Source organism: Podospora pseudocomata, chromosome 6 (genome assembly GCF_035222375.1).
Source record: "Podospora pseudocomata strain CBS 415.72m chromosome 6, whole genome shotgun sequence".
NCBI classification, from domain to species: domain Eukaryota; kingdom Fungi; phylum Ascomycota; class Sordariomycetes; order Sordariales; family Podosporaceae; genus Podospora; species Podospora pseudocomata.
The window spans coordinates 262544-286194 of record NC_085890.1 but is presented as its reverse complement, the minus strand read 5'-3'; the positions used below and the strand labels follow the sequence as shown (position 1 = coordinate 286194).

The following is a 23651-nucleotide window of genomic DNA, read 5'->3' as shown; positions in this document are numbered from 1 at the left end:
AAACCCACGAAGCAGAACATGGACATGAATAGTAATCCCCGTTACTAGTACCCTTCGTTTTCAAAGCAAAAGCCATCAATGCCTCTTACCCACATAGGTAGCTAAGTGTGGATAGAAAAGTTCATGAAGGTCAAATCTTGTGCTACCGAGCTAACACGCAAGAGATATATAGACCTGGATGAACCAAGCATATACCCTTCAGCGCCAGATAGAATAGTGGAGAAGATACACAGGCCTCTTACCAGGCTCCATAGGGATCACAAGGTCTATCAGGCCTGAACAACATCACTAGGCTCTAGGATAAAAAGTTTGCATACCCTAAATACTTCGACTTGCAGTTTAAATCAATCAACCCATCATATCTTCTTGTCTGTACCCATCTATGAACCGTGAATTATTCTATTAAAAGTTAGGGCAGTAGCAAATTTTCCACTCCCCCTGATTTCGACTGTAAATAATCAGATATGACCCTCTGTCCCAACGTCCGTGATCACCTGTTTCTTCAACTCAGCATAAATTCTATACATGCTCGCCGGCCACCAAGTATTGTTCTCCTGTAAGGACCCAAGCCCCTTGTTACCTATAATTGTTACAATTCTACCTAGCTCCCAAGCCCCTATCCCGCCAATCCACCAAACCCCATCCAGCAACATTACCAAGACCAGCCAACTATGAGAAAAAATTCGTTAGTATAATGATATCTTGGTTGCTCCAGGGGGAGTATTTGAAGCATAGGGACAAAGAAAACAAGAGGCTTTGGTACTCACTGTGCAAAAATGTCGACAGCAAGCCCCTCAGAAGCTACTACCCCTTCGACCGCACGGCAGTCAGAAAGGTGCTCCACTGACGTCTGAAGTAGAGTTAAATACTCGGCTGGAACCCTGTTGACAAAAGCGGTGATTGTGCGTCTGAAGGGCCTCGTTGGGGTGGCCATGGTGACACGAGCAAGATAGTTGCGCAGCCAGGGCGAGACATAAGATAATCGGCTCCTAGGGGGTGGCGGCGCGGGCGATGAATGGCTGCTTGATGGTGACAGCTTCGAGTGGATGGCGTTTGTGTTGGTGTGGAGAACTTCGTCCGCAATGGCCTCGAAGGCCCGCAATGCCACAAAAGAAAATGCGATGCCGGGATCGGTTGGCATTTCAGCCCGTTTGACTTCGGCCCTCATCCGTAAGCCTTTGATGGCGGCTTGGAAGGTGGCCGCTAGGATGGGGAGGAAAAGGTCCCTAGTAGGCTTCATGGGGCCGTCCTCGGGCGAAGTAACACGGATTATAGGATCGGGTGATAGTTGGTAAAGAGGGCTGGCTGGAGGGATACTTTCTCCAAAGTTTGTGTCTGAGCAAGGCTCGCACGGCTGGTCAATGTCATTCAGCATGCCATTGTAAGCGAGGTGGGCCGCGCGGATGAGGGATACCCATTGTAGTTGTGTTGGAACAAAGCCGGTTGGGATATCAGGCATGGCCCCCGCCCACTGAATTCGAACAGAGTGATTTGCCAGAATGTACAAGACCATCAACGGCGCGTTGGCGAGAGTGGCATCGTAGCATTCTCGATGGAGGTTAGAGATATCATTTTGAGTTCGTCGTAATGACTCCCTATGCCGATCCTCTGCGATCAGTAACAATGCGTAGGCCTCATCTCTGTGCCTTTCGTCTACCGTGGGCTGTGATATGATGTCGTGACACTTGCATATCGCCGCCAATGCGAGAATCGAGTTCATGAGAGCTCGAGAGCGAAAGGCAAGATTTGGAAATCCTTCCTGGAGAGCGTAAAGGTCGTCGTCGTCGTAAGGTATTGCCCGGGAAGTGTGGGTGAGGTAGTGTCGGAGCAATTCGAGCTCCTCTGCGTTCAAGGAACCTGTTCCATGGATGGAAAGAACCGACGGTGAGCGGGACAGCGCAGGGGAGACTGGAAGCCAATCCTCCCTTTGCGGTTGGCGCGACTGATATTGGCATTTCAGATCTCGGTCAGCACATCTGGTGCAGCATGGCCTGCGCTCATCACACTAACAGATGATGAATTTAATGTTTTAGTATGGCCCCAAATGTCAAATGATGGCATGGTGAATGCATGGCGGTAATTCCTTACCTTTTTCCGACGCTGTTTACATGGCAAACAACCATTTCGTGACTTTTTGTGAGGCCGTCGTGTTCTATATTCTGGCTCCATGATAGTTTGAGAGCAAAAGATGAGTCTGAGCGGTACCTTCCTGAAGTCTTGAACATGGGAAGTGTCTACAGAAGTAGAGTTGTGGGGGCAGGATCTGACTAATACCATCTGGCTCAGCCCACATCCGATGGTGCCACTGATACCGATTTGCAGCTAAGGTAGGTATTTGGAATGGGAATAACAAGGTTCATGTTACCGAAGTGCACCGATTGGCCTATGCTTCTGTAGCGACGGTGTCAGCATTCTGTTGGGAGCTGTCTTCCAATGATACAGCATGTCATCTTCCTCCAAACAAGGAACGACCCCGAGCACAGCCACCACAGAGTGCAAACCCAGTCTTGGCTTGTGTTGATTTTGAGTGCCACCCCGTGAGTACTGGACGGCTGAGCCAAGGTTGGTGTATGTCAAGGAGATATAACACCCGAGGGAGATGCAGACTGGAGACAAGTAATGGGACGATCTACTCTTATCACTCATGCAATTGCATGTAGGGATGTATGGCACGGGGCCTTATCGGCTATCGTTGATCAATGCAACAGGGTATTAGGTACGAGTAATAAACAGAGGCCCATGTTTGGCTTTGAGTTTTGCTGACATTGCTTTTTCACAATCGGTATAATCAGAATAGAAAGCACGACAAGATAGGCAAGGTACGCATATGAAAGTGAATAAAAAGCAACTAGCACAGAAGACCGACAATGTCTACCTAGTGTTGCGACCACCTATTGAGTGAGAAGATGTAAGGATACGTCTAGATAGGTAGGAGAGATATTATAGAGACCGGGATTAGAATCTCGTACTCAAATTTCGTTGCTATAGTCCAGCATCTCTCTCTTTGATGCACCCATATTCTTAGGTATCTCGAAACAACGGAAAGGAGTAGCTGGGATAACATGGCTCTTCCACTATCAGGTTGGCATCACAAGAAGCCATTGGGTACCCCAATATGAATCAACCCGGAGTGATGAGATGTGTTTAGCGAATGAGGTAGGTATGTTGAGACACTGTTTTCCAGAGTTGTTGTTCTAGGTCTCTACCCTCGGTACACACTGGTCTGGTTCATGATTGGGGTTTTCTTTCTTGTCTGGTATCTTCTATCACGGGGTGTTGGCTCGGGCCGGAAGAGTGAGGTTCCTGTTCCAAATCTGCAGCCCACATAACCCTCCACTGCTCCCGTCTGCACAGGTTTTGGCAGAGATATGCATGACTGAAGTCTTCAAGTGTCACAATTTAGCCTCAATGCCACCTTCCACACCGCATTCAAGTGCCGGGGTTGCCTTTAGCTAGGCTTTCTTCAAAAAGCATGACCTTGCAGATGTCTGCTACACAAGACCAAATAGCGACATCCTAATTCAGGCCAACGTATTCTTCCGATTGGTCAGATATGCTTGGTTTATGACGGCGAGGAGTCACTGTATCACGGGATTTAGCTACAGTCATGGTGTTGGGATCTCCAGGCATCTATAAGTTTTCCTGCAAGTAATTTGCTGCCTGACAGGCATACTCAGGGTCAACAGTGTAGCGTACGTAACGATTTAAAGTTGCACCAGATCTACTGTGGCCAGAAACGACTTCCATCAAAGATATAAAGCCAGTACCTGTTCACTGTTGACTGTTCAACTTGCATGGACATATAATTTCTGTATCTACCTGCCCTACCTAGGTATCTAAGATCTTACAACCCAAAAACACCAAAGAATATCGCCATGTCATCATCGTTGAAGGATTCCGACCTCGCCTCGGTGACGTCTGACACCTCCCTCCTCAAAGACAAAGCCTCCAGCAAGGAGTCAAAGAAAGACACTTTTTTTGGGCGTCTGACTGGCTCAAGTAAATCGACGAAGCCTGCCGCGTCTAAAAAAACCGACCCGGTCGAAAAAATCCACAAGGCCTATCCCAATATGACCGTCAACTCTCGGCTTTCCTAACCTGGGAAGCTGAAGACAGCGCCTCCCTGGTTTCCTTGGGGCTCCTTTCGTAACGACACATACACGCCACAAGTCCGATATTTGGCAAGATATATGCATATGGTCTGGATAAGCAAAATGTTAGTTCAGAGCCTGGCGGGGGGTATTGGTTCAGGATAATAGCTTAGTGTGGTGGAACAAGTACAATTCATTACCCACATTTCAAAAACACGGTTCAACTTTTATGCACGTTCCCCAAGTGAATTATCAATATTTCAAAACTGTGCTCGAGCTGATTTCCAGGTTATCTCGCCTGGGTCATTAATGTTTTCCACTCGTACACACCTTGTCTGTCAGTGATAGCCAGATGGATGTCACCCGTGTTATCCTTGATCTGGCAACTTCCCTTTATTGTCCCTGCTTGGTCGTACTATATTACCACCCCCGAGACATAAGTAATGGTCTTCCTGTCGAGAACCAGGTCGGCGATTATAGCTGTCTCGAGCTGTAGTCGGTTCTTGGTTCTTTCCTGAGAGGCAACAACCAAAAACTGACGGGTCAAGGAAGCCCAGTTAGGGTCGAGGGGATTCAGGGAAGGGCGGCCTTGATCCCACCCATGGAAAGGGAGGGACAGAAAAGCCGATTTCACCAAAGCCATTAGGTGGACCAGGCAGCGGGCCCGGAACTGGCATTGCTATGGGCTGGGATGATTGAGAGCTTTCACTTTCTATAGCGGAACCTGAATTCTTCGATGCTGATTCGGCTGATCCATCTTCTGTGGTGGAAAGGGTCGACGACGAATCTCTTCCGTGTCGTAAACGAACAAGCCGCATAACCCCCAGCCCCGCCAGGAATCCAGCTATGGCGTATCCAAGAATAATGATGGCGACGACATCGTTGCTTTTCATTTTCGTTGGCTGCAGGAAATTGACTATCACCTCATATCAGTTGCTGTGATGATGACAAGGGCTCAGTGGCTAACCTAGTAGGCAGGTCTCAAAACCGGCAATTGGCTTTTGTGAGGACAGTGCCGTGTAGGTCACTGGACAATATCAGAGACAGGATGGTGAAGATGGGTCGTTCTCTGGTTGGCAGTTTCAACTTGAACGGCTTGAATGTAAACAAACAACGGGTATGACGAGAGCGTCTTGTAAAAAACAAAAACAAACAACACAGGCAGTGCGACCAAACGAGAGACGAAGAAACGTGATACCATTGATCAATGTCTCACTTGACCATTTTGATGGTGGTGCAGTATCTTTTCTGAAGTCATGTATCACAGGTAATCACGCTTTTCAGTGGAACCCATCTGGTGCGATGCAATTCCGTGATGACGACTTGCTGCGCAGCTGGCCTCATTCCGGAATGAAAAGGAGTACTCTCAAATTTATCCGCACAGGGCGAGTCGAATGTTTCTGAAAATACCGTCGGCGAGTCTTGAGGGGTAGGCACGTTATCTTCTGGGTACATACCTTGCTTACCATTGATTGAACCAAGGCAGCAATGGCGAGGGCCTCAGTTTGGCACGCCATCTTGACAATGCATCTCACAACCTATCATTAAATGTGTCTAGGTATATCACGTCATCAGCACAGAGTAATTATTGGTACCTATCTTTCTACAATTAGCTGCGCACCATGGCCGCGTTGCCCCAAAGGCTTTTTAGCAATGATAAGCCTCCAAGCCTGAAAAGCAGTGTTGGGAAAGAGCGGTATTCGTAACTTATTCGTAATTTATTCGGTTCAACATACCTCGCTATTTTGGGACAACAGCAGTCGTGTCCAGACACAATGCATCCGGGCGAAGCCAATGGCGCACCAGTTGTTGGCTGTATTGCACCCAGTCAATCTCGCTCCCTCTCCGCCGTGACGAATGCACGATGCCTGGTAACAACCGGGGACTTTATACTGCATAGTGTAGTCGTCCCACACGAGGCAATCAGATAATGCGTTACTGAGACCGAAGGTGAGATGCCTTTGGCCCCCAAGGCAGATATGAACATACATAGACGAGCCCCGAAAGATCCAGGAATTTCACCGCCACGAATACCCCATGACGAATCAGTCATGAGGCCCCGTGGCCTTTGACAGTTCTTGCCTTCCCAGGATTGCTGCCCACGCCAATGGATACCTACTCAGGCAGAAGCCGCGGTTAACCCCGGAATGTTCTGGAACAATCTGACCCACATCCTCGAGACATGATGTAAGGTACTACCTTAAAACGCCCGTGCCATGGAGGCCAAGGTACGGCGAAGTATGTAAGCTGATATGCAGCCCTATGGACTGCCGGGAGATGACGGAGTAGCCCGACCCAGGCAAAATTACCCAACTTCTCATCAACATGTATACGGCATTGTCCCGAATATTCATTTGCCCAGCCACTCGACTCTACAGCTATGTCTGGCATTTATGCCGGATAGGAAGTTGAAGGATGGCCCGTTTTTACCTTGTCTCTCACAAACTTGACCGTCAAAGTATAGTCCAGTTTTACCTTTGTCTGCGAGTGGGCAGTGTTTAGCACCTGAGGTCGGATTAAAGTCGTAAATGCAGCCACGACTCCTTTGCAAAGCTCCTGAAACATTCACAGCCCGTGTGCCATGAGAAATGTGCCCAGATTGGGTGTTTATTTTGTGTGTACTACTGAGGGGAAATTAGATGTGGTGCTGGAGCATATACCAGATAATGACAATTTGGGCCTCCCTGGCCGGCCCCCGGGGTGGTCGCTTACCATGAATTATACCAAGTACCAGTTCCCCGGGATAGTTTTATCCTGGCTCGCCACCAACGCCCCCGCCACAGCTACGACAACCCCAGGGAAAAAACCTTCTGGAAAAAGAGACATGTAGGTGGTGGCTTGTCTATGCTTCTCATTCGTCAGATTTGGCGCGAGGGACCCGCCCCCATGTCAAACCAACTTTACCAGCTTGAGGCCGAGAAACCCAACTGCACAACTCCGCTACATCCATGCCTTATACTTGAACGCAGCTGCGATAACCATGTGCTGCTCAAAAACAACAAGGAATGGCCCGCCAGTTTGAGATGAAGATGGGGAGGACTGCCAATCGTCGTTTGATCTGTGTATCTCCACCAGGCAGGCCGAATGGATGCCTGAAGATGGGATGGAAGCCATGATCTTTGGCCGCGAAGGAGATGTATACTCTTTATTCTTAGGATTACTCATCATTGAGTACCTGATTGCCAACTCTTAGAATGCCGGCCGGCGTGGTGATCAAGGTGTTTGAATTTGCTGCGGTCACGGCATACGGCAAGCCTCAGAACCTGGGGTAACACCCAGCTCGGACTCAAAGTCCCACTCGGACACAGACACGGAGATTGGCATTCCTAAGACGCGCTGACTACCTTGGATTTGGGGGCCAAATTTCGAAATGTCTCATGGGACATCAGAACTAGCGTCTCCGCCAGACATGACAGGCGGTTTATAGGGTGTTGCCTGTCTTGCAGCAACTGCGTCTGTTGAACTTGCTGATCCCTCCAAGTCACGTTCCTCTTCGCAAGCCGCCAGGGTCCTTGGGTTGATGTTCGGTCACACCAGCCTTCTCAGTGGACTTTCTGACTCAGCAAACAAAGCTAGACTTTAAGCCCCCAAAGAAAATTGTTAGAGTCACCGACAGTCTGATATTAAGTGGTATGCGGTTGGCTCGCCAGTCCACTTCGTGACACTTGTCGTCCCCACATCTGTGCTCCCCGGCAGTGTGCTCAATGTATTGGCAATGATCACCGCGCCAATGACATTCCGGTTACGGGTGCGATCCCCAAGTTCTGATCAGCTCAGGAAAGCTCCTCAATTCAAATTCAGACTCGCCGTCTCTCCTGGATGCTCCAGTCTGGATGGAGAGCCAGGAGGTTGCAGGTGGCCGCATGATATGCAAAGCTATAGATGCGTTCCGTTATCAACCAACAATATTAACCTGCTCCAATCCAGATGTGGTGATCCGACCAGAAGATTAACCGTAAACCAGCCAACAAAGATCGTCCCTCCCCCCCCCCAAAACAACAACAATGGTTGGGCCGCTACACCTTAGTCCTGCTGCACTAAAGCAGCCTCCCACATGTTGGCACTTCTCAGCAAGTCCTTGCCGAATTGCCGCTGAATATTCGTCATTTTGTCGACAATATGGCTTGTCGCAAGAGACTTCGGCCCCCATATTATCAAGGCGATCGAAGCAGCCCGCTCGAGCCAGGAAATGCACTGCTTCAAGTCCCCCTGCCGCTGGTAAATCTCAGCAATGTCTTCCATGGTGTGTGCTGCGATGCCGTCTTGGTACAGCGATGGTTCTGTCTGCTCCCCGAGACCCGAAGGGGGTGTGACGACAGACATGCAGTGCTGAATTGCCAAGTCCCACTCTTCCGTCGCCATGTAAAGATGGGCGAGCTCGTTTTCCGTGGCGCGAGCCTGGTCCGACTCCGGTCCGTATACTTGACGGCATGACTTGAGCAGTTCCACAATGATATCCCGAGCGGCGTCAAACTCTCCATTTCGACGCAAGAGCGTGGCCAGGGAATCCGTAAGTTTGATCGTGACAGCCCTAGACCGCCCAAGACGTGTGTTGAAAATATCGAGCATGCACTGAAGACCCCTGCGGGACACTTCTTGGCAGTTTTCATCACGTTGCAGCTCCTGGCAGATCAACGTGATGGGGTGATTTGCTGAGAGGCTTTCTTCGGCCTGTATGGAAAGAAACTGTAGGAGGATGGTCCGAAGCTCAGGGCGGGCGCTCAGGTTGGCAGGTGAGAGGGTCGCAAACAGATTCTTGAGAAAATCAAAGGGCTGAGATGTCATGGCATCTGCTGCGATAACGCCAGCTTCTGACAAGGCAGGCCACGCGCGGTTCGCAGGGAAAGAGTCAGCGCCATCCAAGGATGCTGCCGACAACTTGATCAAATAAATGGCGTTCTTGATGGTCGCCCAGTACTTGGTGGACTCGAGAGTCGAACGGGCTCCCAGGTAATCATCAGGTAGGACGCCCTCGGGAATGTTCTGAAGCTGCCAGTCATAGTAGTCTCTTAGGCTGAGGGTAATGATTTTCAGGGACCGCGTCCTTGCGTCCAGTGCCAGAGATGGAGGTGGTGATTTCGCAAGCGTCTGAATCTGAGCCTTGTAGGTAGCCAGACTCGGGCCGGGAGAGCCAGTGTGGGACCGGGCGTCAGGGTTGGCCAGGGTGTGATCGTCTGACGCAGTCAAAGTTGACCTGGGAGTCCCATACGTGGTTTCCGGCGAAGATGTGGCCTGTGGAGAGGATCCTTCGTTGATGGGGTTGACAAGACTGGGTATGCTCAAGTGATGAACCATGCTCCGGTCCGTCAAGAGGTCAGAGATGTGAATGCTCCCTCTGGCAGAGGGCGCGGGCGATGGGCTGGGAGCAGCATGCGGTGAGAGGGGGCTGGGAGGGGACGGAGGGGGTTGCCCTGCGGCTGTTCTGACTCCTTGCTGGACAGATTTGGCGCATCGTATTGTTCGGCGGACGTCAACTTGACTCATGAGATCATTATCACCAATCTGGGTGCCGTCTGATACCGACGTGGAAGCAGGAGAGCCACGGCGCTGAGCTCTCGGCCCATCCTCGCTGTTGCCGTTCTTGAATACATTCCATTCCCGGAACCGCTTGTCATACATGCGCTTGCTGTCGCCAGTGTCAGTAAGCCTTATGAGCGTCATGGCTAGGTAGGGGAGAAAAAAGAGCCAGGGCGTGTGGTAGCAAGACAGTCAAACTGACGACGACATGGACCGGGAGACACGATCATGAGAGAAGAGAGCCTAGGTAGCGTGGGAGCCATTGATAGTTAAGAAGGCCGGGGAGAGAAGAGGCCGATATGCTGCACGGTGTGGAGGGCCGAGTCACTTGACTAGCCAACTCGAAGGGGAAAGCAGACGGTGCATCCTGACGGGGCCCGGGCAGCTGGATCAAGATAGTCTCTGGTCGGCGGCGGGAGCCAGCATCGCGGGAGCGAGGCCAAGAGACAGAGCTTGCCATGCGCGGTCCTGGCTCGATGAGACACAAGACATAGCACGGTCACACGGGTGGAGATGGAGGAGCGTCCTGGTAAATAACCTTGACGATGACGGAACAAGAAAACACAAGAAACACACCTTGCAACGAAGCCATAGTGCCTCTTCATCAGCTCGCTTACTCGCTTCAGTGGATACTGCTTGTAGAGACCGACGATAGTTTCGCGATGTTTGGCCCATTCCTTGGCCGACGGGCCCTGCAGCGTGCGGGATTTCCTTTCTGGGCTTGCGGGAGCTGTCGACGGAGTGGGAGCCGAGGAGAAAGAGCCCGGCAGGCCCGACCAGACGGGCGCTTCTGCACGGTTCTCGGAAGGGAGCATGGTCATGGTGAAGCCGTTGGTCTCCGGAAGGGAAAACTGCGAGGAGCGACTGCAAGTGGAGTGTGGGAATGCAAGGGAGAATATGACTAAAGCTACGAACCCCCCGACCTGATCCTTGGCAGTCCGCTGATAAAGCTGGGGCGGCGCATTGCGGCACAGCACCAATGGCGACAGAAAGAACCTTGCATTTCTTGTGACTGGTGCCACCAATCACTCGTCACCGCTATGCTGTCCGCTGAGGCTGATCCCACTGGCCTCCAACGACCTGGCAAGGATCATTTGGGGGCCCAACAACCCACGACCGATGTCAAGTCATCAAGATAGTCAGCGAGCCGTCTCCATGTCTCGGTAAGAGCCTGAGGAAGAGAAGCAAGGGTCTTGCAGAACTGGATCCGATATAGACTCGGGGACTTATCCTCCTTCCGGGTCCAGTTGAAGGGTGCATCTCCCGGGGGACAGGAACCAAATCACTGGTGGTGATACGCACCTCACGCATTACACACATACATATTCGTGACAGAAAATCAATATATGCGTATATATGTCCCATGATTATCACCCACCCTTGCCATTCAACACGCGGACCGTCCTGCAAACCATCGTATCGGGTAAATGTTGTGGAAAGCATCTCTCCGTCTTATCATGCCCACACCTGCTTGCTCGATATTTCGAAGTCGGCTCCGTGGGTATACCGTACCTCCCAAGTGCAAATGCCAATCAATCACCCTAAACCGTCCCGGAAAATGCGCAATGCCTACCCAAACGCCGTGTGTGCTCGTGAGAGCATCCATCTAAGAAATGTAACCCAACAAACAAAGGTCGAAACCCAACAGGAATAATAAAGAAAGAAAATGCCAACCAACCCTGCCGCCAATGCCGCCCGAAAACTTGAACGGCCCACCCATCATGTAGATGTGCTCGAACCTCGACGCAGTTACGGTGACCCATGCTGCGGCCATTCTGCAGAAAAGGACTCACTAGTCCAGTAGGTCCTGGCCCTCACGATGGTTCTTGATGGCATCCATGATGGCGGTGGACAAAGCTATTGGTCTAAAAAGCATTGCCGACGTTAGCTTGATGGGTTTGTCATGCCAGACACGGCAGCTGCAGATCGTATAGATGTAGACGTGAGGGCGGATGCGCTTACACTTGAAATGATAACCAAACCAGCGGTACTATCACTGATTTTGACTCGGCAACCCTCGTGCTCAAGATGCTGGCCATGCCAACTCCGGCGCCCGACAGGAATATATTAAGCACGCAAGCAAAGACCGTGACGATTTGCTTGCGCCAATGTTGTTGGCCCTCGGTCAATGTCACTCTGTGTATCTCCATGGAGAGTAGCAGCCCAAAGGCGGCAATGTTGATAGTCAACCCAAGGGCACCCTGTAAATCTTGTAAGCAACCCTCGACTCTTTAGACATGCAGGTGGAGTCAAACTGACCAGGAATATGCAGCTCATCAGTAAAGTGCGACCTGCCACATCAAATGCCCCCCAGCCCCCGATGCCATCCACCATAGTGAGCGGGCAGGGGTTTGAGTCGGCACTTGAAATCGTCAGGCTAGTCTGCTCTAATGGACGGGTGTTTTGTCCCAGATTGTAGACGTAGGCAACTGATCCCGCACAAACAAGCCCGAAGTGGACTAGAATGCTAAGCAGGTGTATGAGCTTCCACCGGAAGTTACTGGTGTGTTGCATTGTGGTAGGTAGGTGGGCTGGGATGCCAGCCTATCGTCGTGATGTGAATACAAGGATGACAGACTGTGGCAGGAAAGAAGATGACGGGGTTGCAGGTTTCAGGCTTTCAGCCAGATGCGGTAATGAGAACGTATGTGAGTGTGCGGGTGTATGAGTGTGCGAGTGTGAGTGTGCGAGTGTGAGTGTGCGAGTGTGAGTGTGCGAGTGTGAGTATGCGAGTGTGTATGGTTGTGGGTGTGTGTGTCGTGAGGAAGGTGTTGCGAGCATATGACCCGTGATGTAGACAAGGGGGAACTGGGCGAGCAATATAACTAGAGCCGTGATATCTTGAGATCCACTTCCTGGGCTGAGTGTATGCCTTGTGGAGGCCAGAAACAGACATAAAAGAGTTCCATAGCGGTGTCTTGGGTACCCCTGTGACTACGTAAACCTGAGGTCAGTCATAGAGCTAGTCCAAGGCCGGCATGCACATACATTATGTGTGTGTGAGATCCAGGCTTCCATGCCCTCATCTCAGATAAAAACATCCCTCACATAAACAGCCACCTCCTGTTGGCCGGGCGCCACACCCTACTCTGTCCTATTTCCTGCCAGTCCAGTCTACGGTTGCACGACGAGCCACATTCGGTACTTGTGCCGTCTCTGAAGCAGTTTGCGCCATGTGGCCAGGGGTCGTCGGCTGTTGCTGCTGCTGGGACCTGGGGTTTCATGTCCAGACAAAAGGAGAGAGAGACGGTGGGCGTGAAATGATTGCTGACGGGATGAAGCGTGGAAATCGCCCTATCGGATTGACTGGAGCGGCGTCATGATGAGTGAGTGCATCTATCCATCCCTCCATCCATCCATCCCCCCATGACCGGATCCCGGGGCCGGATGCGCATCATGAACGAGCCCACCATACGTGTTTTGACTGCTGTCGGCCACAAAAATGATCGAATATAGTTCCAACTCAGGGGGTGTATTACTCACTGTCTTTTGGACCCCACACCGAGTCTTGTTAGTCGCGACGGAATACGCATGAAATGTCGAATTTGGGGTTGGCCGGATGGCAGTGCCCGAGTGATTCTCGCTTGTTGGACCTCGCAGGTGTCATCGGCTGCCCTCCTGGGAAGAGAGCGCGCTGCCATTGGCTGCCAAGCTCCCTTCAAGCTTTCCCAGATCAAGGCAAGCTCCATACTGGTGAGCAAGGGCACTTCGCACTCGGCCATCCATTATCCATGCTGGTGATAGCTTCTACGTCCACAGTTCTGACTGCTTGAACAGGTCGAGGGTGCGGTGAATCTGATTGCTCTCGACTGCGCATTCTGCCCCAAGGAGCCGCAAGATACTCCGAGCCCGTCTGCCTGCGATTAGCTACGCTGTTAGCAAGCAATGCAAGCAATGGAATGGAAGCAACCTGGAATCCAAACAATCTGGTCCGGATGTTCGTCCCTGATGTACGAATCAGAGCCTCAATTCCGAACTCGAGTTACCTTTGGTAGTCCAAGTCGAAACTGTACGATCGTCCACAAAAAACCCCTTAGGTTGGCCGGGTGCGCAGCCTGGAAGACGAGGCACATTTGGATGGCGGCACTTGACCAACCAGACGCGGACCCCGTACACAAATGCGCTTCTTTTCCTTTTCACGAGATCAACGTTCTCACCGATGTCATCGAAAGCCTCTATTCTTTTAGGTTGCAGTAACATGACACTGCCTGCCTGCCTGCCTGCCCTTCATCTCCACCCTGCCTGAGGAACAGCGGGGCCTCTAGCGGGCGAGACAGCGCCGTTTGCCTGCCCCGCCAACCCCCAAGGCTCTCTTTAGGGCCTCGAGCACAATCGAGATTCCCAAGCAGCATTACAGAGTAGGCTTCAAAACTGGCCGGTGTGGGGTATCGCTCATTTACCACGAGTGAGTGTTTCGGCTTCCATCAACTGCGCCTTCCATCTCCCGCTGCCCTTCCATCTAATTTCGTCCCATGTTCCTGCCTTCCCTTGCCGCTTCTGTTACACTGATCCCCTCGGGCCGAATGACCTCTGATGAGCACATCATCTTGCTACAAACAAACAACCTGGAACCGTTGCATATCAACTACCTACGAATATCATGTGGTCTGCAGCGGGACTGGTGATGATTATTTGTCTTTTTTTTTAATAACTCTACAGATATATATAACCCTCTTCCAACCTCCAGAGCTCTACGCCGGAACCCAACCGCGGGGTTGCCGACGTCCCCATAAGGTATCGACAGCATAACGATCTTACATCATTCGGTAGTTGCTTGCACAACGCTTTTCGGCATTGGACAATGTGCGACAAAACCCCAAATGGACCCCATCGCAATCATCATCAATTCCTGCACCTCTGAGTCGTTTGTTTTCATTGCCCCGAACGGCAGGCGAAATCCCCACTTGGACTGACGCGAGAGAATGTCTCTTTCATTTCGGCCGTGGCAGTGGCTCTAAATCCGTGGTCTTTGCCAATACGTACTCGGCTCGGTACTACCACCTCACTACTCTACCAACGCTTCGACCGTGCCGCAAGGCATACTTGATGCCAAGATCCGGTCTCCGGATGACTCTCCAGTGCCGCGAGCCCTGACGAGGGTGCTTCGCAACGTCCCGGGAAGCCGTTGAGCCACCACCACCACCACCACGGCCACGGAGCCGCTTCGCTTCGCTTCGGTCTAGCAACCGCTTCCCACAACCTTCAACACCCTCCACAGGAGCTCATCGGTCGCGCGGACGCTGATAGGCGGTTGGCTTGTCACACGTTGGAAATCCGCATCAGCCCTATGCAGTCCCTCCCCAGTCCCTTCCCAGGCAACAAGAAGGGCCTGGGCTTCCACAAGTCCCATCATCTCCAACCATGCCATCCGTACCTGCTTGGCTCGGTTTGTGCGTCATCGCCTACCCCCGCCACCCCTGAAAGGGTCTACCAACAGCGCCCAGCGGCACGAACCTTTTGGCCGCAAACCAGCCTTGGCATCGAACAAGGATAAGCCTCAAATCCTCAGGGCATGTCATTCACCCCTGTAACTTCGTAGTGTCTTCGAGTTAGAAGGCTTGATATTATTTACTTATATCAACCTCTAGACATTGTTGCTACTGTTCGTCCCATCTCCGTGTTAATTATCTACTGCCATCGTCCATCTTTACTGACAATGTTGTCACCAATATCAGCCTTCGAGAGCCGTGTGCATCTCTTGAGCCGTTTAGTGCTGGAGACGTTTGGCCAGCCAACAGCAAGTCACAACGACCTGGGCCAAATCAAGACAAATGAATACTGCCAACGACAGTGCAATGGCTGTGGTGAGGTCTGCGACCTGATCCGGTGGGGCGAGGTGCAACGGAGGCAAGACAGCTCTTTCGAAGGTTGTTCGTCGCCACGCCTGCTTCACCACAGTTTCCTAGACCTCGACTATTGCGCCAGAGTATCCGGTTGCGACACTTGCCGCACTTTCCGCCGGGCGTTTCTCTTGGAGCAGATCACGGGTCGAGACGTCGAGGCTTTAACAAATCCTGACCTCCAATCGCCCGTGTATGCTGTTTTAAGCATTGAGTCTTCCGGTGACAGACTACTGCTCACGTCCACGCCCCCTCAAAAGCCATCCTTCTCTGCCACGGTTTCTCTTAATCACGAGCCCCGCCATCTAGCCAACGATCCAACCAAAAGGGGAGCTAGTCTCAACACCAACTTTCAAGAGCTTCGACGGGTCATACAGGACTGCCACTGCAACCACGAATGCTCATCAAGATACCGTTGGTCACGCCGGAATCCGACGTGGCTTCTTGAAATCAAAGACAGCGATCACGTTCGCCTAGTCAGAGGCCCCGAGAATCTGGTGGATTATGTGGTACTTAGCTACTCGTGGGGTGATCCGACCGAGATGCCCGCGGCTGAGTGGGCCAGAATTAAAGGAGCTGGTACCAAGACCAAGAATGGCGTCCCTGTCCCGGAGAGATTGAACACCTTTCCATCATGGCATCTGCCAGAAACCATGCAGGACGCGATTTGCATTACCAAGAACCTCGGGTATAGCTACCTTTGGATCGACAATGTATGTATCCCCAAAGGGACGAACTGGGACACGGAGGCATCCCTGATGCACGAAGTGTATGGAAATGCGGCCTTCACCCTCGTCGCCTCATCCAGCTCCAAGGCGACCGACCGTATGATCAAAGACCGGCTGGCTTGGTCACATCGCAGCAAAGCGGTCAAACTGCGCGGCAAGTGGCTCCACAATACACAAATGCCGTTGGACAAGATCAGGCTTGAGTCTCCAGTGGCAAGGAGATCATGGACGTTACAGGAAGAACGATTATCACCACGGGTTTTGTACTGGACCGAACAGCGGTGGTATTGGTCCTGTCCGGAAAATCAAGTGGCAGAGCTTGAAGAGCTGGGACATGTTACTCTCATCAATAATAACATGGTGCGGAGGTCTCCTCAGCTGTTTCTCGAACTTTGCCGTACAGGAGATATTGAAAAGCTTCACGAGGAATGGCTTGACATCGTCGAGGCATATACGCCGCGAGATTTGGTGGAGCCTAGAGATCGGTTCCTGGCCATTGCCGGGCTCGCGGTTCGCTTTTACAGTGCCAAAGCCGAGGCCGGCGGTTCGTTCATCAGTGATGAATATTTGGCAGGTTTATGGAAGGACAACTTTGCCCGGCATCTTGCCTGGTCTGTCACCAAGGGGGCGAATTCGCAACAAAATCTGCAACACATTGCACCCTCATGGTCATGGGCTTCGCTTCCCCTCCGGATAGAAACTAATACGAAGCACGCCTTTAAACCCTCGGATCACTTCAAGTTCATCTCAGTCGTGGAAGAAAAGATTCATCCGGCCAATGGGATGCCGATGGCAAACCCCGACAGCTTGTCCCGTGGACGGGCAATGGAAGAGCGCGGCAGGGGAGTCAAAGTTGTGGATGTGGAAGGCCGATTCCGCCGCTTCGTGTCAGCGAATGCGAAGCAAGTATCCTGGGATGCCATTGAATGGAGGCGGGCCAAACGCGTAGGCTTCAACTTTGCAGCATTTCCCGGCCAGGACCTCTTTGCTCGTCAGGACTCCGATGGCCGGATCGTAACAAAAGACGCACATAGCGGAGAGATCGTTGGCCAGTTGGACTACTGCGTGCCCGATGAAGTCCCAAGGTCTCCCTTTGCCCCATACGTACCTTGCGGCGGTGAAAAGGACATCATGTGCCTAGAGCTGGGAGAGTCGGCCATGCTCTTGTTGGTCAAAAACCCCGCCTGTGGTCAACAAGAGATCTACCGGCGCGTTGGTGTGGCTATTGGATACCAGAACCGTAAAGGATTCTTTTACGGATGTGAAACAAGAACGGTCCAGCTCGCTTAGACAGGCTGCCAAGGTGGCTTTGGGTTTTTCTTTTCGGTGTTTTCATGGAGTTGATGGCGTGGGTGGTCAAAGATATCAAGACAGGGAGCAGCAATGCTGTGTTGAATTTGCATTAAAGCGGGGTGTTGAGGCGACTTTCGGGCTTTGTATTACACGGCATCATTTTACCCCCTGTGTGTTCCCAGAGTACACACGCTCTTTTCGAAGCTGGTCTTGGAGCTACATATTTATTTTGGAGTATAAAGGAATGGACAAAATAGAGAAACTATAATTCGAAGAGTCAGATGTTCTAAACGCAACTTAAAAAGTGCTGGGAGCAAGTCTCTTGTTTTATATGACAGGGTGCATGGCAAACTTTTTTACTTTTGACAGGTGACAAGGGATTACCCTTTGTGCTGGTCTTGCCAGAAGCTCAATGTTTGGGTAGTGTAATAGGGATGGTACCTACACTTGAAAATTCTCCAGCATGACTAGCTAGGTAGGTTATAAGGAGGTACTTAGGTAATCAACCACCCCACACTGTCCTCTTCCACGCACATCGATTGGCAACCCTATCTACGCCGCCAATATGCGTGGTTGCAGCATCCCAATCTTCATTATCCAACCCTCCATCTCCGACTGGACGTCCAGACCATAGCCCATCTAATCTCAAGAACAAAACCAGGTGATGCGAGGTCTCTAACCTAGTTCTAGAACTTGCACCACAACTTGGAGAATGATAAATACTGGTGACGCCTACTGTTTTAAAGGCCCTGATATTGCATGTTGCCAGATCTGCTCCATAATATCAACCTTGTTGGTCTCAGCTGGACTCTTTTGGTTTCGCGACTTGGTGTCTGTGGAGGGACCTTGTGAAATCTTGTTGACTGGACGGTATACCATCACTGATCAGTATTAGCAATCATAGTCTCATCTTGCATTTGCATGAAAAAACATTCTTTACCTCGGCCAGGTTTCACAGCCTTGCGCACGTGGCTGGGTTTCTTCTCTGAGCCAGCGCGGATTGGCCGAGGCGGTCGGCCATTCTGGAGTCGTAACCCACCCGGGATTGATTGGGACGCCCCCATTCTGGTTATCATTTGGGGCGCCACGGCGAGTCCTCGTGAGCCCGGAGCCATCCACCCTAGACTGGCAGCCCAAAGCCTGTACTGAGTGAGGACCGCTGTGGCAGGGTTATGAGCAAGTACAAGGACAAGGGCACGAAACTGCTTATCACTGAGACACGCAGCTAGTCCGTTGATATCATGAACTTGGCTCTGGGTCGGGTGGGAGCCATCATCTTCTGTGAGGTCAATCGTGAGATCGCCGGTCAGATCTGCCACAGGCTTGGGTAGCCGCTTCTCCATGCTCTCAACGCTTAAATCTATCACATCTCTGGGAGCAACAAGGTGTTTAGCTATCTATCAAGGTGGTCAGTAGATGTCACAGTTAACAGGAGTAATGTCAAGACGAAACATGCCTAGATCGGGTATGGGCACCCCTTGCGGCTTATCTTTGGCGGCTGTGAAGCGCATCAGGAGCTCACAGCCTGGACGAAGCTGGCGCCAGCTTATACCAGCTTCCCTGAGCATCTTGGCAATGACAATCTCCAAAACATCAAGTCTATGGGCCAGGTTGATGATAATAGCTCGGCACTGCTTAATCGTCAGTGCAGCGACACGCTATTTCACACTCAAGCCTCGGTCCCGATTATCCGATCTAGCCGACATGTGTCTTTCTGCGCAAGGTGAGGGAGCATAACAAAGAGGAAAGTGTAGGGTTTTGTTTAGGTACGGGAGTCGACGTTTGCTTATTGAAAACTAATGGAAAAGGGTTGAATGAATTAACAAAGTCGCTGGACAAGACATTTGTCGGGGTGCGAGATGAAACTGGTCAAACAAAGTTTAACGTTACAGGAAGAAGGAGCAAGACGGCGAAAGTTGTGCCATCACGGCAACCAGGCTGCCGTGACCGCCCTACGCTATCTCTAGCAGGTAACTGTGGTATGTGAAAGCCTGGAATTCGAAAACTACCGGCGTTATGGCTTACTTGGTAGACTATCGTCTGCAATTGCGACTACGTCAGGTCTTTTTAGCTACACAGATCTCTATTCTTGCCCGGGCTTTCGTTGTCAAAGAAAAGATGGCGGCACTTGCCATAAGCACTTCATCAGTATAGTTGGCTGGATAATAAACAGCAAGAGAATTCCATGTTGCTTTGTGTACACTTTGGGTGACAGCTGCCCCGCAACCACACCGACACACCGACACACCGACACACCGACAGACACAAAAATACCTGGACTCGGGTAGGTGGCTACTGGAATCAAGCATCATGCATCATGCATCTATTTACGGGTACCCTGTCCCAGCCAATGCCAAGGTTGGGCGGGTGAGAAACGAAAATGTCCCAAACTGCCGAGACACCTTATACCATTACCATGTTGACACATATCCAAATAAAACAAAACTCGAGCCACTGCACCCTAGTGCGCCATGGTTATTCTTCCGCTCTCGGCCGAAACACATACAAATATTCCTGGTACTATCAACACCACCGCCTTTCAAAAGGCCCCAAGGCTCAATATGCTGCCTGCCGTTAGGTTGCAGTGCAGTCGCACCTGCATCCACCCTCAACCCCCAACGAGACGCTAACCCTCAAGCAGCTTCGTGAGTTCATGGCCTTCCTCCGCTTACTCGGACATGTCATGGAAGACTTTTCTCGAGTTCCACCACCAACAACCAACAGCATGAGGCTAATGTACACTCGCCAGTCTATCGTGCTTGGATACGTGACTCCATCGTCAAACATGGTCAACTAGTCTCTGGTTGGCCAGCTAAGTCTTGTCGGTACCACTGAAGTCTCCTTAGATACCAAGGCTCTGCCCTCATGGACCCTCATTGGCTTCCAACTGATGGTCAACCATGGTTCCTGGGAGTCCCGGGGTCTTGGTTGCCGGTATAAAACATTCCCGAGATGTCAGTTTTTCGTGTGCCAACTCTCTCACATCATTGTCCTTTACTGGCCCGCCTTCATCATGTACGCGACATTGAAGTCTTTTGGACTGGCCAGTATTCTCTCCGTAGCCGGCACTTCGGCGGCGTCGGGAGGCTACGTGGTCGGCCCGACCCTTCAAACAGATATCCTCGCTGCGGCAGCTCTCGGCAAGCTCACCCTCCACGCTGCCCAGAATCGTGATACCTCAACCTGTACCTTAGATAATGTCGCTATTAGACGTGAATGGTGAGTACCCCATTACGATCCGCAGTGCCATCAGTCACTGATATCAAGAACCAGGGGATCACTTTCTGCGGCAGACAGGCAAGCGTACACCAACGCAGTCAGATGTCTCATGGAACACCCATCCCTCCTTGATCCCCTTGAGGTTCCGGGGGCCAAGACACGCTTTGATGACTTCGTGGCCGTTCACATCAACCAAACCTTTTCCATCCATGGCACTGCGAACTTCCTATCATGGCACCGGTATTTTACCTATGCATTCGAGCAGGCCTTGCGAAGCGAATGCAATTACAACGGCTACCACCCCTACTGGAACTGGGGCAAGTATGCCCACAACCCTCTCAACTCGCCTGTTTTTGACGGGTCCTCCACCTCAATGAGCGGGAACGGCGAGTACGTCCCTCACAATTGCACCGACGGCTTGCCTACGGGACTCAATTGTATTCCACCTGGCTCTGGCGGCGGTTGCGTTACCACTGGTCCCTTTGCCAACATGTCAGTGAACCTCGGTCCAATTGCACCAACCCTCGCGGCACCTGGCGTCGTTCCCGCATCGTCCCTGTTTGCCTACAACCCGCGCTGCCTCCGCCGTGATATCTCATCATGGGTCAGCTCCAACTGGACGACTGACTTTGAGAGCTACGACCTCATCAGCAACTACACTGACATTTTGTCTTTCCAGAACCGCATGCAAGGTGACTTTGCCACCGGTTTCTACGGGGTTCACACCGGAGGCCATTTCACCATCGGCGGCGATCCGGGCGGTGATCTCTTTGCCAGCCCCGGTGAACCGGCGTTCTATCTGCATCATGCTCAGATCGATCGTGTGTGGTGGATCTGGCAGAATCTCCACCCCGAGACCAGGACGAATGCTATTGGGGGCACCATCACGCTTAACAACTTCCCGCCCTCGAGGAACGGTACACTGGATGATTTGCTCGACTTGGGTGTAGTTGGGCCTGCAGCGGGGGTGTTGGAAATTCGCGATGTGATGAGTACGATTGGAATTGGAGGTGGACCCTTGTGCTACATTTATGTGTAACGGCGAATATAGATTGGATAGAAACTGTATGTAGATACCCAGGTAGTCCGCGGGTTAACGGGCAGATCACTTCGTACCTACTTTTACTGGTCGCTGCTTGGTGCCCGTGACGTCTCTTGAGAACAACAGATTTGTGCCCAACAACGTGTGGGCACTTGCTCTTGCCACGTCAGGCAACCTGCAATTTTGAGTGTTTTACCCCGCTTCACCACACGACTCAGTCTCATCAAGTATCTCACATCCGCCCATTCTCTCCTGACCACTTCATGCTCTCCGCTTTCCAGTTGGTGACGGAATCAAGTTGCTGCAGACGACATGGCCGCCGCGCTGGGACATGCAAGAGCTTTTGTCGGGCCCGTCATCCATTCTCTCTCGGTCTCGAAGCTCGAGATTACTCCCTTGGCCCTGCTGATTATTGATCCTCAAGGCAAGATCAACAAACTAGTCAAGCTCGAGCCGGATGGGTTGGCAGAACAACTAGACCAAGCCCTCGACCACCTTCCTTTTTGCCTCGACCGAACCAACACCACGCACCTCAACCCGGGCGAATTCCTCATACCTGGTTTTGTCGACACCCACAACCACGCCCCTCAGTATGCTCAGCGAGGACTAGGCCAGGGAATGCACATCCTCGACTGGCTCTCCAAGATCACTTTTCCCAACGAGGCCAAGTTTTCCGATCCGGTCTATGCCCGCAAGATCTACACTGCCTGCGTGGAGGGGTTCTTGAGACAAGGCATCACCACTGCGAGCTACTTTGGTTCTGTACACGCTGAGGCGACGAGGATACTGGCTGACATTTGCTTGCAAAAGAGGCAGAGGGCCTACGTGGGAAAGTGCAACATGACGCGCAACTCGCCCGACTTTTACGTGGAAAAAAGTGCGGGGGACTCGCTGAGGGAGACCAGAGAGTGCATATCACATGTCAGAGCCATAGATCCAGCAGGGAGGTTGGTAAAGTATGTCATCACACCTCGATTTGCCATCTCTTGTGACGAAGAAACACTCAAAGGGCTGGGGGACATTCGGAGCGAGAACGAGGATCTGGCAGTGCAAACGCACTTCAATGAGGCTAAGCAGGAGATGGAGGAGACTCAGCGGCTGTTCCCGCAGTTTGGTGGGAGCGAGGCAGATCTATACCAGGAGTTTGGGCTGCTAGGGAAGAGAACGATACTGGCGCACTGCTGCTATATGGATGAGCACGAACTGGAAATAATTGAGAAGCTGGGCTGTGGAGTGGCGCACTGCCCGATAGCAAACATGACAGTGGGAGGGGGGTTTATGGCAGCCCCAGTAAGGGAGCTCTTGGATAAAAAGATCAAGGTTGGGCTTGGCACGGATAGTGGTGGCGGGTTTTCCAGTAGCATGTTGGATGCTATGCGGCAGGCTATGATCGCCAGTAACGCAAGAGAGGTGATGTCTGAAGGTAAGGATAAGGGACTAAGCATTGCCGAGGTCTTTTACCTGGCAACCCTCGGAGGAGCTGCAGTCTGCTGCCTCGAAGACAAGATTGGAAGTTTCGAGGCCGGAAAGGATTTTGATGGACTGATCATTGGCACCAAAGGAGCCGACCAAGGAATCATGACCATGGTGGAAGAGGATGACACACTGGAGACGGTGTTTGAAAAGTTCATTATGACTGGGGATGACAGGAATATTGTTGAAGTTTATGTCCAGGGGCAATATGTCAAGGGGCAAAGAGCCTGTGTTCAACCAGCTGATGAACTTGGTACATATCAGATCAGCCACTCCATCATCCACCAGGCACTATGAGCAACCCTCTCAGTCAAAAAGACCAATCAGCAGCGTGCCAACTATCGTGAGTAACGGTGCATATCCCCAATGATTTCCATGTCCCTGCCCGTAGGTGTAGCAAATACAGCCATCAGCAAAGGCGACGGCGCTCGCCGCAATCAAAGTCCAG

General features: G+C 51.7%; 7 protein-coding genes across 7 annotated transcripts; 4 read left to right on the top strand and 3 right to left on the bottom strand.

Moving 5' to 3' along the window:
- Nucleotides 1-338: 338 nt before the first annotated feature.
- QC762_603770 (uncharacterized protein) lies at nt 339-2479 on the bottom strand. The gene is made up of 3 exons (XM_062892070.1): nt 2089-2479; nt 768-2005; nt 339-669 (listed from the first exon to the last, which is right to left on the bottom strand). Exons 1-3 carry the CDS (start codon nt 2275-2277, stop codon nt 459-461), a joined length of 1638 nt encoding a protein of 545 aa, XP_062740143.1. The 5' UTR covers nt 2278-2479; the 3' UTR covers nt 339-458.
- Nucleotides 2480-7873: 5394 nt separating this feature from the next.
- Nucleotides 7874-10674, bottom strand: QC762_603760 (uncharacterized protein). The gene is made up of 2 exons (XM_062892069.1): nt 10185-10674; nt 7874-9717 (listed from the first exon to the last, which is right to left on the bottom strand). Exons 1-2 carry the CDS (start codon nt 10427-10429, stop codon nt 8115-8117), a joined length of 1848 nt encoding a protein of 615 aa, XP_062740142.1. The 5' UTR covers nt 10430-10674; the 3' UTR covers nt 7874-8114.
- A 726-nt stretch (nt 10675-11400) lies between these two features.
- Nucleotides 11401-12122, bottom strand: QC762_603750 (uncharacterized protein; the record flags this gene model as incomplete). Its single annotated transcript, XM_062892068.1, has 3 exons — nt 11401-11473; nt 11571-11809; nt 11868-12122. 3 exons carry the CDS (start codon nt 12120-12122, stop codon nt 11401-11403), a joined length of 567 nt encoding a protein of 188 aa, XP_062740141.1.
- Nucleotides 12123-13685: 1563 nt separating this feature from the next.
- On the top strand, nt 13686-14277 carry QC762_0089850 (uncharacterized protein; the record flags this gene model as incomplete). Its single annotated transcript, XM_062884048.1, has 3 exons — nt 13686-13718; nt 13874-14013; nt 14268-14277. The coding sequence occupies 3 exons, from the start codon at nt 13686-13688 to the stop codon at nt 14275-14277; spliced, it is 183 nt and encodes a 60-aa protein (XP_062740140.1).
- A 692-nt stretch (nt 14278-14969) lies between these two features.
- Nucleotides 14970-17802, top strand: QC762_603740 (uncharacterized protein; the record flags this gene model as incomplete). The annotated part of the gene is made up of 2 exons (XM_062892067.1): nt 14970-14994; nt 15284-17802. 2 exons carry the CDS (start codon nt 14970-14972, stop codon nt 17464-17466), a joined length of 2208 nt encoding a protein of 735 aa, XP_062740139.1. The 3' UTR covers nt 17467-17802.
- A 2012-nt stretch (nt 17803-19814) lies between these two features.
- On the top strand, nt 19815-21727 carry QC762_603730 (uncharacterized protein; the record flags this gene model as incomplete). Its single annotated transcript, XM_062892066.1, has 2 exons — nt 19815-20688; nt 20743-21727. The coding sequence occupies exons 1-2, from the start codon at nt 20360-20362 to the stop codon at nt 21725-21727; spliced, it is 1314 nt and encodes a 437-aa protein (XP_062740138.1). The 5' UTR covers nt 19815-20359.
- A 315-nt stretch (nt 21728-22042) lies between these two features.
- Nucleotides 22043-23500, top strand: QC762_603720 (uncharacterized protein; the record flags this gene model as incomplete). Its single annotated transcript, XM_062892065.1, has 1 exon — nt 22043-23500. One exon carries the CDS (start codon nt 22043-22045, stop codon nt 23498-23500), a length of 1458 nt encoding a protein of 485 aa, XP_062740137.1.
- Nucleotides 23501-23651: the final 151 nt, after the last annotated feature.